Source organism: Aethalodelphis obliquidens, unplaced genomic scaffold (genome assembly GCF_003676395.1).
Source record: "Aethalodelphis obliquidens isolate GAN/ISIS:26980383/991018 unplaced genomic scaffold, ASM367639v1 scaffold14, whole genome shotgun sequence".
NCBI classification, from domain to species: Eukaryota; Metazoa; Chordata; class Mammalia; order Artiodactyla; family Delphinidae; genus Aethalodelphis; species Aethalodelphis obliquidens.
In genome coordinates this window covers 38,969,118-38,984,435 of record NW_020837958.1, presented here as the reverse complement: position 1 = coordinate 38,984,435, position 15,318 = coordinate 38,969,118, and the positions used below count along the sequence as shown (strand labels likewise).

Sequence of the window (15,318 nt, the reverse complement as noted above, 5' to 3'; positions counted from 1 at the left end):
ATCTTCCAGTTTGCTAATTCTGTCTTTTGCTGGTTCAGAGCTGCTGTTGAGCTCCTCTTTTAGTTACTATACTTTTCAACTCCACAACATACCTTTGGTTCTTTTTTGTAATTTCTGTCTATTGATATTCTTTATTTGATGTGACATTGTCACCACACATTCCCTTACTTCTTTAATCCTGGTTTCCTTTAGTCTTTGAAGATATTTATAATGGCTACTTTGGAGCCTTTTTTTGTCAAATTTGAAATTTGCTTGCTCTCACAGACAGTTTCTGTTGCCTGCTTTTTTTCTGGTGTATGGCTCATACTTTCCTGTTAATTCGCATGCCATATATATATATATACATATATATATATATATATGAAACGATATATGTATTGTTAGAAACTGGATGTTTTTGATCATATACTGGAGCAATTCTGGCTACTGGTCCAACCCCTCTGGGGCTTGTTATTATTTACTTGTTTGTTTGTTTGGTGACTGGAAAGATTATTTCAGTGGTCTGTTCCCACCACCTCCTGACGGTGTGAAGCCTCTGATGTTGCTTCTCAGAGGGTGCAGCTTTGGATATGCCCACAGTCACCTTTGGATGGCAATGGTTTTGGCAGGGCTGTCTTTGACTCTGTCTTCTTCTGGCCCCACTCAGCTGTTAAGCTCTGTTAGTTGCCATCTGATTACTCTATTGTTTTCAACAATGCCCTGGGGCATAAATTTTCTCCACAGACTGATCCACTCATATTAGGGCTCCTTTGAAAGGATAGTTCCTGAGATCAGTGTTTGAGATTTGTTCTTACAAGAGGAGGGCTCCTCCCAGCTGTCTCTGTTCCCAGTCAGCAAATTCTTTACCCTGCAGTTCAGCCTATATCTCCAATAAATCCACCCCTCTCCTCCCAATTGCCTTTCACCAGAACTTTCACTGTTTTTCAGAGAGCCCTTGGTCTTAAACTTCTTCATATTCTGTTGCAAATAAAATAATTTCCTTTGGGGAGAGGTTCAAAACTCTCTAAAGCCTGCTTCTCCTACCAGGCAAGAACTCTGAGCTATGGTTCTGGAGTTGGAGGTAGGGACGATGACGTTCTTCTCTTTGAGTGACACCCCCATTTTAGGAGCTGAGCACTTGGTGGAGGGATGGCAGTAGCCTCGTGCCTTCTTGGCTTGCCTCTCCCAGAGTATAATTGCTGTCTTATAAGCTAGGGAAATGGCAGTCAGGTCCCCAGTATGCTCAGTGGCTCTGCATCCAAGGTGAAGTCCCTGCCCCATGAGTGGGGGCTGGGTGGAAGTAGGGAGGCCCACTTCTTTGCTGGATTCACCTAGAACTTAGCTTTAGCAACAGGTAACTGGAAGAAGGAGGAGACATAGCCTTCCAACTGGGAGCTTGGGGATGAGGGAGCCCTGTGTTCTCAGCTGCACCAGTCTGGAATGGAGTTTCTGTCTTACTGATTTGGCAGTGGGGAGAGAGAGAGGGAGCAAGTGTTAATTAAAATACTACAGACTCTCACTGTTCTTACTGAGTTTTAGTAGATCTTCTTGAGCAAATGTTTCTTCATTTGCTATATGCCCTAGGACAATTTCTAGAGATTTTGAATGATGGCTTTTTTTTTTTTTACGGTATCAGAGATTATATATTTGCATTTTCCAAGTTTTCTGTGATAATGAAAGTTATTTGTCATCCGTAAAAACATGCTTATTAAAAAAACCCAAATAACCTAGAATGAAGTAAATTACGTAAAGCCCCTTTCATTCCTCCTCTCCCAGTCCTAGTGCCTTGGGCAGAGGAAACCATCAGCATCTTGATATGCATTATTACAGACTTTTTTCTAGGCATGCACAGACACACGCATGCCATATATATGTAAACAGGTCCATAACCATATAAACGTAAACAGGAGTGTGTGATTCAGTATTATTGTACACCTTGTTTTTCATATCACTATGTCTTAGAAATACTTTCATGTCCACACTATAGAGCTCTTTTCATCTGCTGCAGAGTATTGCCTGGTAGGAGTTAGTATGTATTACTTCAACAATTTCTTCATTTATGTACAATCATGTTTCAAATTTTTTGTTATTTCAAAAAATGCTTCGATACACCTACTTATACGTGACTCCTAGGACTTGCGTGAAGATTTCTTCAGGTTGGATGCCTACAGTCAGAGCTGTTAAATCAGAGGCTAGACACCTTTTAAGTATTGATATACACTGACAAATTGTCCACCTGAAAAGCTATGGATGTATACCTTCTCCAACAATGACAGAGTGCTCATTATGTCCAGCACTAGTTATTACCAATCCTTTCATAGCTGCCTTTTCAAGGGATGGGAAAATGGTATTCATTTTAATTTTTGACTGCTTATGAAGTTGAAAGTTTATACATGTTTGTTTATATTTCTTCTTTATAAAAATATTTTTATATCTTTTGCTCATCTTTTGTTTGGTTTCTAGGTGCTCTTATATTAAGGATCTTTAACTTTCTGTTATATGTCACATAATGAATGATTGCTTTTAAAAAATAACTTTTGCCACTTTCACTGGAGAGTGGTTCTATGGAGCTTCTCACACTGTCAAGCCAGAAGTCCCCTCTAACTCATCAGTTTTTTTTTTTTTTTTTTTTTTTTGCGGTACGCAGGCCTCTCACTGCCGTGGCCTCTCCCGTTGCGGAGCACAGGCTCCGGACACGCAGGCCCAGCAGCCACGGCTCACAGGCCCAGCCGCTCCGCGGCATGCGGGATCCTCCCGGACCGGGGCACGAGCCCGTGTCCCCTGCATTGACAGGCGGACTCTCAACCACTGCGCCACCAGGGAAGACCCAAACTCATCAGTTTTTAAAAACATTTTTACCCATAACACATTCTGTCCAGTGCTGTGTATTCCTCCTATGTAAATGTAGCAGTATTGACCCCAAGAAGATAATCCTTTCTGTCTGGGGAAATATTTTTAAATTAGTGATCCATTTCTATCCCCCTTTCATAAGATTCCCCTGGCAGTGGTCCTTGGCTAGCTTGGATACTTTGGTCCCGATAGTTTGCAAGACTGGAGATGTCAAAATTTCTTAGTCTTTGCCATTCTGGCCAGGTACCTAGCAAGTTGCAACTTCAGATGCTGCCTCTAGGATTTGATCTGTGTCATGTGACCAATGTCATGGCCTGAGGACATCAAAGATGATTCCATGACAAGGACTAAGCTTTATCATCGACCTCAGAGAGATTCTCTGTACCTGCATGTGTGCTGGGTACTAGATATATAGGAGTAAAAGGGAAGGTGAAGTTGCTGCCTTAGAAGAAGTTCCTCTAGTTGTGGAAATAGCCATGTAAACAGATGAGGATACTGCAGTAGGATAAGTGGATACTGTGATGGAGTCACGGAAGAGGAAGACCTAAGTTAGTTTTACCCATGTACAGAGTTGCTGATATGTCGTTTTGGTCTGAAGAGATGATGGGAGAAGGAGAGTGTTTTAGCTAAGGGAACAGTATGTGCAAAGACATGAGACTGGTCAAGAGCCTGGTACTTTCAGAGAACTTCAAGTATTTCATTATCATTGGGGTTGGGAGGAAGTGACAGTTGATGTGGCAAAGAAGGCAGGGAGGGTCTTGCCAAGGTTGTGAAATCTCTGTTTTAAATGGAGTTAAAGCTTTCAAAGTAAGGAACATAGAGTAGAATGGAAAGGGCCTTAGAGGTCAGTAGATTACAGTGCCTTGTCTATTGCTGATCGCTTGGCACATGGTCTTCGCGTAGCAAGCACTTAGGAAATATCTGTCTTCTACCTCCTCTGTGTGTCTCCTTTACATATGAGAGATCAGCATCATTGTAATAGTGGGCTTCAGGATTGCACATTCTTAGTATCTTTATATTCCTCTTATAGTATATCAAATGTATTAATATTTAGGAGAGCTCAATTCATACATAGGAGAGCTTATTTTGTGCCAGGTACTATTCTAAGTTCTTTATGTGAATTAATCCATTTATAATACCCTCAATATAAGCGTATTATGAAGTTTGGACTATTATGTCCATTTTACAAATGATGTGACTAATACAGTGAAAGTGAGTGGTAGAACCAGGATTCAAACCCAGGCAGCCTGGCTCTAGAATCAAGCTCTAAACCATAATGTTACACTGAACCCAAGCCAGTGTAACCCTCTGGCCCCTAGCTGGATATCTTTGTTTTAGACTGGCTGGCAATGTGGGGACCTTTTTCTTTCTTCTGTATAGTAGACATAATATGCATTGAGTACCTACTCTAAGCTAAGCATTCTTCTGGGTGTTCTAGGACAAGCTCAAGTGAGAGATACTCATTCAGTTATTTAATAACCACACACCTTGCTCTGTGCCAGGCTCTATGCTTGGAGCTTGGCTTACAGAGCTAAATTAATTATTTATTTAGGTGTTCCAGAAAATTTGCAAGATGCCGGATAAAGAGATAAGTGACAAATAAAACACAGTTTCTGTATTTGAGTTGCTTAGGGGGAGTAAAAAGGGGGTAATTAAATAGTAATTATGGTATAATGGGATAAATACTGTCATAGATATATACTCTGAGGACTAAGAGAACAAATAGGATAGGGCAATTAATTTGCTTGGGAGAGGTCTGGAAAACTTCACATAGGCAGTGACTTTTTCTTCAGCAGATAAAGAGAAGGAGAAACATTTTAAAAGGAGCCCCTTGTGTAAAGGAAAAAGAGCATGGTTTAGTTTGTTCAAGGGGCCTGAAGTGGCTTGATGTATCTAGAGCAAATGTTGGCAAACTTTTTCTATTAAGGGTCAGATAGTCAATATTTTAGGCTTTGCTGACCACACAGTCTGTCACAACGACTCAAGTCTGCCTTTGAAGCATGAAAGCAGCTATAGATAGTGCATAAATGAATGAATGTGGCCGAGTTCCAATAAAACTTTATTTACAAAAACAAGCAGCAAGCTGGATTTGGCCCATGGCCATAGTTTCTTGACCCCTGGCCTGGAGTGTAGATGTCTGATAGGGAGGGAGAATGGCCAGGAAGCTGACTGGAAAGTTAGTCTATGGGGCAGATTGTAAAAGGCCTTGAATGTAAGGCCAAGAGGCTAGGGCTTTATCCTATTGGTAATGGGGAGTCATGAGATTTTAAGTAGGTACATTGGTATAGTTAGATTTATACTTTACAAAGGTCATTCTGGTGACTAATGTGGTAGATGGACTGGCAGAAGTGAGACTAGATGTACAAAGGTGAGTGAGAAATGACTGTCCTCTCCCTGACTTTTTTTTTTTTTTTTTTTTTTGCGAATGCGGGTCTCTCACTGTTGTGGCCTCTCCCGTTGCGGAGCACAGGCTCTGGACGCGCAGGCTCAGCGGCCATGGCTCACGGGCCCAGCCGCTCTGCGGCATGTGGGATCTTCCCGGACCGGGGCACAAACCCGTGTCCCCTGCATCGGCAGGCGGACTCTCAACCACTGCGCCACCAGGGAAGCCCGTTCTCTCCCTGACTTTGAGCAATAGCTTCTGGTCTCACTGAGGACAGATTTTTCACCCCTGAGATGTCCATGTCCCCAGCATTCTGTACCAGTGACATTCAGAGCTGTTGTATCTAAAATTTGTGTCCTTGCTAGATGTTCACGTGGTAAACAAGAGTTGGGAAGCTTCTCAGATCTGGGGCACGTGTGTTGTGGGTTCTAAACATTGTATGTGTGGGGAAGCGGGGGTGGTGCTGTGGTGGTGTGGTTTGGGAGATGTGGTGCATCAGCAGTGGGGAACAAGGGTGGAAAGGGGAAGGAGGAGTAATTGCTTCCAGGCAAGAACGCAGGAGACCTGCCTGATTCCTGCACCCACAGATGTGCTGCTCCTCTTCAAGCTTTACCTCAGTGAATTCTGTTCCCTGATGAAGCTGGCTGGGCCTGTTTTGTTGGGAATTCTAGAGACATGTCTCCCCTCCTGTCTGCTCTCACCCACACCCCCTCACTACTGCTTCACTTGGGATGGGGTTGCATGCTTTGTGCCACTGCCAGGGAGATCACTTTTCTGAGCTCATAGAACTAAATATACCTAGTAACAACTGGTCCCTTGGCTCTTCAGAGAGCTGTTGAGCTGCAGCTCTAGCCAGTGCTGTATTCCCCCTGGTAAGGCAGGACTTTCAGGGAGCCTCCTTAGACCTTCCTGAGAGACGAGCTGCTTGTTCTGAGTCCGAAATAGTAAATCCTTGTTGTGGGAGCCAAAAGTTGCCTCTTTGGTTTTGTTTTGGTTTTGCTTTTTGTTGCTTTTAAACTTTGTCTTATATCAGACACTAGCCATTAGCTGGATGTGGGACAGTGTTCAGAGTAATATGTGATAATGCCTACCTCAAGTATATTGGACATCAAAGTTCTAGTTCTGTACAATTTTCTTGTATGCTATGTTTATGGCTGGGTAACTGGGACCGTCTATCAGAGGGTATATGGTTTGGTAGGGGAGGTAGACGCATAACAAGACTGATTAGGGTATACACAGGGACTGTGGGAGCACAGAATAATCATCTTTGATCAAGAAGCCCTCGTTGGGCTTCCCTGGTGGCACAGTGGTTAAGAATCCGCCTGCCGATGCAGGGGACACAGGTTCAAGCCCTGGTCCAGGAAGATCCCACATACCACGGAGCAACTAAGCCCGTGCGCCACAACTGCTGAGCCTGTGTGCTGTAGCTGCCGAAGCCCACGTGCCTAGAGCCCGTGTTCCGCAACAAGGGAAGCCACTGCAGTGAGAAGCCCGCGCACCGCTACGAAGAGTAGCCCCCGCTCGCCACAACTAGAGAAAGCCCGCGCTCAGCAACGAAGACCCAATGCAGCCAAAAATAAATAAATAAAGGAAAAAAAATTTTTTTTAATTAAGAAAAAAAAAAGAAACCCTTGTTATCTTCCTCAGGACCAACTGCCCCACCTCTAAGCTGCCCCAAATTGCGACTTATGTATAATACTGTTTGATACGGACAATTAATTTTTTCTTAATTTTAAGTAAAATGTAAACAAAAACATCTTCATAAAATGTTGCATTATAAAATTAATTTGTAATGAATGATCTACATAAAAACAATGTGCTTGCTTTGCAAACACAACCTCATGACAAGTCCCTTAGCCACCACCCTCCCTTCCAATCAAATTGTAGCCCTTAAGCCTCTCCCAAATAAAATTCCAGAGTTGTCACTGGAGCTCAGTGTTGCTAGACCTTTAAATTGTTCTTTTAAAGAGAGCTGGACTTTTGGGGTGAAATTTGATTTTTTAAAAAAATATTTATTGATTTGGCTGAGCTGGGTCTTAGTTGTGGCACGCGGGATCTTCATTGCGGCATGCAGGATCTTTTTAGTTGTGGCATGTGGGCTCCTTTAGTTGTGGCTTGCAGGCTCTTAGTGCAGCATGTGGGATCTAGTTCCTTGACCAGGGATTGAACCCAGGCCCCCTGTGTTGGGAGTGTGGAGTCTTAACCACTGGACCACCAGGGAAGTCCCTGTGATTTTTATATATAGTTTCAATTTATAAAATGCTCTGTGGGCCATTAAAAGACATGTGCAAAGGCAGTCTATGACTTGTGCAAACATGAGTCATTTAATCCTTATCACACTCAAATGAGAGGGATAATTAGCCCTCATTTTGAGGGGAATACAGGCTCAGAGATGCTAAGTAGCTTGCCCAAAAGTCACATAGGAAGGGGTCTGTTTCTAAAGGTTCTGAACTCTTTATATTTACAGTACACCGCCTTTCCTCCCCTTAAAGCCTCAGCTTGGTACTTTGTGACCACCTAGAGGGGTGGGAGGGAGACGTAAGAGGGAGGAGATATGGGGATATATGTATGTGTATAGCTGATTCGCTTTGTTATACAGCAGAAACTAACACACCATTGTAAAGCAATTATACTCCAATAAAGATGTTAAAAAAAAAAAAAAAAAGAAAAAAGCCTGATTGTTGCAGCCGCACTTCCTTGTTCTCTAAAGAGGTTCCATCCAGCATCTGGCCCTTCCTTCAGGTATAGCTTCTGTCAGCCCACCCTCCTTGTTTGGCACCACCTTCTTGCTGGCCTTGTTTTCTGACCTTACTCTTTCTTTGCATGCTTTGTGGTACCAGCAGAGCCTGATGTGAGCCCCTGTGCGGATACTCCTTGCACCTTCTTCCCATGAGCTTCTCTGCTCTCCATACACCTCAATGACCAGGCTTGGCTATAAAAAGCAGTCTGTTTCTTGTTGGCTCCCTAAAAGTAGCTGGTATATCTCATCACATGGTTTCCTGGAGTTAGCTGATAATGGTAGAAAATCCTCTTCCTTGGGGATTTTGGCATTTCTGCTCCTAAGGCCTGCATATGACAAGTGTTTCTCTAGTCTTAGATTAAGAGGGTCTGGGTTAGAGCCTAGGGGGACTAAAGTAGGGTATACCTTAAAGGACCCCTGATGAATCGAAACTAAAAAAGTTATGAGGATTAGAAATTTGATCTCTGTAAAGTTTATGTAAAACCTGACAACTTCTCATTATATCCACATTACTACTTTGTTTCAAGCCACCATTAGCTCACATCTTGATTATTGCAATTGCCACCTGGTTGCCCCGCATCTGCCCTTGTCCTCCTATAGTCTGCTTCTCAACACAGCGTTCAGAGAAATGCTTTTAAAGATGTAAATGCGATCGTGTCGCATATCTCTTCAAATTCCTCCAACAGCTTCCATCTCAGAGTAAAACTCAAAGTCCTTATGATGACCTACAAAAGCCTTTATGATCTGTACCCCTGTTGCTTCTCTGAGTTCATCTCCTGCTAGTTACCACCTCACTTGTTTCTCTTTGGCCACACTGGCCTCCTTGCTATTCCTTGAACATACTTGTTCTTGGCTCAGGGCCTTTGCATTTGCCATTTTCTGTTCTTGGGATACTCTTCCAGTTATCCTGTGTGCCTTTCTCCAACATCTCCTTCAGATATTTGCTTAAAAGTCACTTTCTTTTTTTTGGCGGTATGCGGGTCTCTCACTGCTGTGGCCTCTCCCATTGCGGAGCACAGACTCCGGACACGCAGGCTCAGCGGCCATGGCTCACTGGTCCAGCCGCTTTGCGGCACGTGGGATCATCCCGGACCGGGGCACAAACCCGTGTCCCCTGCATCGGCAGGTGGACTCTCAACCACTGCGCCATCAGGGAAGCCTGAAAGTCACTTTCTTAATGAGACTTTCCTTGACACCTCTAATGAAGATGATAAATCACTAATACCACAACTCTTGGCCTTCCCTCTTGACCTTCTCTGCTTTATACAAATTATTGTCTCTCTCACCCAAATTGGATGTTAGCTCAATGAGGACAAAGATTTTTGTCTGTTTTGTTTACTATTTACTGCATTTCTAGTGCCCGGAACATAGAAATCTTGTATTTGTTGAATAAATGAATGAATGAATTTCTGCCTCCAGACTGACTGTCTCAGACTGCTTGTAACTGTGTCTTCCCTGATATGTCCTAGGGTGTGGTGTTTAAGGTCCAGTGATTTCATCACTTACTTATCACCCAGTGAGAGTAATCAGACTCTCAATAAAATTAACAAAATTGTTTTAAAATTCGTTTTGAAAAATAAGTAACTGAGATTGACAAGAAATGTTCTGAAATAAAAGAGCCATGGAAAGAGGGGGTCAAGACATTAGAAAAATTTTAAAAGCATAAAATAAAATAAAACTGAATTAAAATAAAAAGTATAATAAAATAGTCAAGTGCTAGCAAAAAAATATGGTTTAGTGCAAAAGAATGGAGAGGCTAGAAATATACCCAACTATATATGTAGTTGTTATTACTTTATAATTACTTCTTATTAAATAGCATTTTTCCAAAAAGGGAGTAAAAGACAGATAATTTTTTTTAAGGTCTAAGGCATTTATTTATTTATTTTAATTGAAGTATAGTTGATTTACAATGTTGTGCTAGTTTCTGGTGTACAGCAAAGTGATTCAGTTTTTTATGTATTGATATATGTATGTGTATATATGTGTGTGTGTATATATATATGTATATATGTGTATATATATATTCTTTTTCATATTCTTTTCCATTATAGGTTATTACAAGGTTTTGAATATAGTTCCCTGTGCTATACAATTGGACCTTGTTCTTTATCTATTTTATATATAGTAGTTTATATCTGCTAATCCCAAACTCCTAATTTATCCCCCACCCACCCCCATTTCTCCTTTGGTAACTGTAAGTTTGTTTTCTATGTCTGTGAGTCTGTTTCTGTTTCATAAATAAGTTTGTATCAGTTTTTTAGATTCTACATATAGGTGATATCATATGATATTTGTCTTTCTCTGTCTGACTTACCTCACTTAGTATGATAATCTCTAGGTCCATCCATTGCTGCAAATGGCATTATTTCATTCTTTTTTATGGCTGAGTAATATTCCATTGTGTATATATACCACATCTTCTTTATCCATTCATCTGTCAATGGACATTTAGGTTGCTTCCATGGAAAGACAGATAATTTAATAAATGGAGTTGGGATACTGGGTAGCAATTTGGGAAAAAATGTTAAGAGTCACAATTTATAGCATACAATACATTGGATGTTAGGCGGTCTAAAGGGCTGACGATTAAAAAATCCAAACATGTTAAATACTTCAGTCAGTTTACCTTTCTAAGAATTGACAAAATCTCCTTGCTCTGGGCCCTTCACCATGTCACTTACCTAATTCTTATTAAAAAGTAGATTCTCTCACCAATTTCAGATGAGACATTGGGGAGCTGGAGAACCTAACCCACACGTGTCAGAAGGAACCTGAGTTTAGTTGTGGGGGGAGGACACAGAGAACTGTTAAACTTAGGCACTGCTCTTCACTCCTCATCTCGCTGGAGGTCTTGACTTCCCTTCAGGATTCTAGCCTCCATGGGAATGTAGCTAGGCCGTACCTATACCCCAGGTAGTAGACTGCACTAGAGCTGTACTCCAGTATGTAGCTATTAGCCACATGTGGCCATTTAAACTTAAATTAATTTTTAAAAAATTTCTGTTCTTTAGTCATACTAGCCACATTATGAGTGTTCAATAGCTGCCTGTGCCTAGTGACAGTTGTTTGGACAGGACAGATATTGAAGCTTTCCATTATTGCAGAAAGTTGTATTGGACAGTGCTACGTTATAGTTGTGAACATTGTCAAGTTCCTTGTGCTCAGCAGCCTATACCCTGACTAGGTTGAGAGTAATCCAGTGTGGTCTCTCTTCAAACTTCTCTCCTGAGTCTTTAAGCCCAGACGTCTTATGTCTGAAAAACCCAGGGGAGAAAATCATCCCTCGATTATGAGTTTAAGGAATCTGGGACCATTCTGTCAATCATCTGTTCATTTAGTCAGCAACATTTACTGACATTACTCTGGGTCAGACCCTTTCCTTTCTTGGACCCTGGGGATCATGAAAGGTGGATAAGAGACATTTCCGGAAAATTCTACTAAAATGTGTTCTTGTGAGAGTAGTGATCAGAGTTGCGTATTTCTTTGATGTTTGAGGCTCTGTGGAAAGCAGTGATCACTGTTCAATCTTATACATACTAATGTGGTTAAGGATTGGGCTGAATGAGTATCTGTGAAATTAATTACCAGTTAAATTTCTAAAAGCTTTGATTTCTTCTGCTTTTCTTTTTTCTTATAAAAGTATAGTGTGAAAAAAAATCCACATAACTAAAGGACAGCATATGCGGTACAGGGGAAAACTTTAGACTATAAAGTCAGATACCTTGGGTTGGAATACTAACTCTATCACTTATCAGCTCTAACCCTGGGCAGATGTTTCAGTTATCTAATGCTGCATAACAAACTTCCCCCAAACTTAGTGGCTCCAAACAACAAAAACATTTATTTTATCATGTTTCTGCAATCTTGGCTTGGCTTATCAGGGACAGCTCCTGTGTGTCCACTTGGCATCAGGTGAAGTAACTCAAAATCTAGGGGCTAGAATCACCTGAAGTCTCAGTCACTCACATGTCTGACTCCTGGGCTGGAAGACTCAGACAGCTTGTGCTGCTCAGACATTGCTAGCTCTAAATAGTCTTTACACATTATCTCTCCAGAATGATAGCTTCAGAGTAGCCAGGCTTCTTACATGGTGGCTCAGAGCTCCCAAGGCATGTGTCCCCAAAGGGAGTGAGCCAGGTGGAATCTATACTGCCTTTTCTAACCTAGCCTGGGAAGTCATTTGACATCATTGCTGCCACATTCTGTTTGTTAGAAGATGAGTCATTAATGTCAGCCTATATTCAAGGGCAGAAGAATTCAACTTTTATGGAAGGATTGTCAAAGAATTGTGGACATATTTTAAAATCATCACAGCAAGTAATTAAATCTCTTTAAACTTAATGTTTTGAGAATTTGGGGCAAACTGTGTTCTTTAAGACTATTACTGCTTTTGGGCTTCCCTGGTGGCGCAGTGGTTAAGAATCTGCCTGCCAATGCAAGGGACACGGGTTCGAACCCTGGTCCGGGAAGATCCCACAGCTGCAGAGCAACTAAACCCACGCGCCACAACTACTGAGCCTTGCTCTAGAGCCCGCGAGCCACAACTGCTGAGCCTGCGTGCTGCAACTACTGAAGCCTGCATGCCTAGAGCCCGTGCTCCACAACAAGGGAAGCCACTGCAATGAGAAGCCCCAGCACCACAACGAAGAGTAGCCCCCGCTCGCCGCAACTAGAGAAGAGCCTGCGAGCAGCAGCGAAGACCCAACACAGCCTAAATAAATAAATAACTAAAGACTATTACTGTTCTCATTTGTAAAATAGGTGTGATAATTCATTAGTTGTGAAGATTAGATGAGAAAATATAAGCTCTTGGAATGTTGCTTAGTGTGTAAATGAGTACTCAAAAGTTGTTAATTCTTCCTTTTCCATAATTAAAAAATATGAGGAAGGAATTTCTTATTCACGTTTATTTTTTTCTCAAATGAAACATATAACAAAGAAGAAAAGGCAGTCTAGTTAGTAAGTAGGACATATTCACATGGAAGGATACATGGGTGATGTGATACACTTGTACATCCGGCAGGTGGGATGTGCTGTGGGTAGCTAGGTGACCTGTGAGGAGATCTTAGTGGGCTGGCTCCCAGATATCTCTTGTGACTTATGTGCTTTCCCTTGCAGTTCCTGAGGGAAGACCTCAATTACCACGACCCAACGGTGAAACACAGCACCTTCCATGGTGAGGATAAGCTCATCAGCGTAGAGGACTTGTGGAAGGCATGGAAGTCTTCAGAAGGTAATAGGCAGCTTGGTTGTCAATCCTAGTTGCCGGAAGGTTTAGAGAAGAGAGAAGAAGATGGGTAGCAATTTGGCCTTTAAAGGACATGAGTATAAAATGCTTAGTAAAGAGCAAATTACTGAAATGGTTCTACATACAGTCACTGAATAGAGACTGTATAGAGACTGAGTAAGACTGAAGAGAGTCACTGTGCTGAGAATGGGGGAAGATGCTCCAAACAGAGTGGGAGTTGTTCTCATTAGAATTCTTATCGAATCCTATCCTATCCCTACACCTCTCCTTACCAGCTCCCCCCATCCCCCAAAGGAACCTCACAGCTTTGGCTGCTTCATCTCCAGAGACAGGGAGCTTGCTGGCCTTTTGAGGCAGCCCCTTTCTTCTGAAGCTCCCCACTTGGTCCTGGCTCTGCTGAGTCCTAGATGATTCAAAGGTTGGGTCGAAGTGCAGTTGAACTCTCTCCCGAGTCTTCTCTTCCAGGTTAAATAGCCCTAGTTCTTTGAAGAAAACATTTTTTTCCAGCCTCCTCTTCATCTTGGTCTCCTGCATATGGACACTTTTGTTAATGTATTTCTTAGATCATGGCTCCTACAGTTGGACGCAGACCCCCAGGTGTGGTTTGATCAGCACAGAGCCGAGCAGGACCATCCGCTTCTCAGTTCTGGACCCTGTGTGTCTGTTAATGCAGTCTGATTAGATACTGGTACCCTCAGCAGTCAAATCACTCTGCTGACTCATGTTGAACTTATTAAATTAAAACTTTAGGGCTTCCCTGGTGGCGCAGTGGTTGAGAGTCTGCCTGCCGATGCAGGGAACACGGGTTCGTGCCCCGGTCTGGGAAGATCCCACATGCCGCGGAGCGGCTGGGCCCGTGAGCCATGGCCGCTGAGCCTGCGCGTCCGGAGCCTGTGCTCCGCAACGGGAGAGGCCACAACAGTGAGAGGCCCACGTATGCAAAAAAAAAAAAAAAAAAAAAACAAAAAACTTAAAACTTTAGCTCTTTAGATCTTTTTCATGTGTAAGACTGCTAAACTATGATTACCTTTTTTTTTTTCTCCTAGAGCATTTGCTTCAGAATTCTGAGTGAAAGAGCATGTCTAATTGTATGAGGCTTGACAGGGAAGGAAAAAACAGTGTCTTAGCCTCCTTTCCATTTGTGTCTATGGCTAGAGCTTCCTTTGATACTAATAAGAATGGAAGCAATCTCTCCCCTGGGTCTCTTAGGGTATGTCTTGATGCTAAGAAGAGTTAAAAATAAGTGACCACCAGCATTCCTGGTTTTTCAGATGAGGAACCTTAGGCCTAAATTTATTTATTTATTTATTTATTTAATAAAAAAAATTTTTTTAACATCTTTATTGGAGTATAATTACTTTACAATGATGTGTTAGTTTCTGCTTTGTAACAAAGTGAATCAGCTATACATATACATATATCCCCATATCTCCTCCCTCAGGCCTTTAAATTTATAAAGTTACTTGTTCATTGTATTTAGTAAATAGTGGAGCCAGGACTTAGACCTGGACCTTCTGCTCTCTAGGCCAGTGCTTTTCCATGCCACCGTGGTTGAAAGCACTGGTCTGGTTGTAGAGAAGACCAGTTTTGGTAGGAATGAGGCAGTTTCTATTTTTGTTTAAATTCTTACCTAGGGGGGCTTCCTTGGTGGCATAGTGGTTAAGAATCTGCCTGCCAGTGCAGGGGACACAGGTTCGAGCCCTGGTCCGGTAGGATCCCACATGCTGTGGAGCAATTAAACCTGTGCGCCACAACTACTGAGCCTGTGTGCCACAACTACTGAAACCCATGTGCCTAGAGCCCATGCTACACAGCAAGAGAAGCCACCACAGTGAGAAGCCTGAACACTGCAAGGAAGAGTAGCCCCTACTTGCCACAACTAGAGAAGGCCCGCGTGCAGGAATGAAGACACAGTGCAGCCAAAAATAAATAAATTAAAAAAGAAAATTCTTACCTAGGATTATGGAATTTCAATTCTGGAAGGGATCATCTATAATATAGATGGAGAACATTAGATTTAAACAGGAAGACCTGGATTTTTTAAAAAATATTTTATTTATTTATTTGGCTGCTCTGGGTCTTAGTTGTGGTATGCGGTATCTTTGTTGCCACTTG

At 42.2% G+C, this 15,318-nt stretch overlaps 1 protein-coding gene across 7 annotated transcripts in view; it reads left to right on the top strand.

The window, feature by feature from the left end:
* The window catches only part of STIM1 (stromal interaction molecule 1), a 195,776-nt gene that overhangs the window by 128,714 nt on the left and 51,744 nt on the right, over nt 1-15,318 (top strand). For all 7 annotated transcript variants that reach the window (XM_027115569.1, XM_027115571.1, XM_027115573.1 and 4 more), the window contains one exon: nt 13,074-13,188. In XM_027115569.1, coding sequence (XP_026971370.1) covers nt 13,074-13,188 — 115 coding nt within the window. The remainder of the gene's footprint in view (nt 1-13,073; nt 13,189-15,318) is intronic.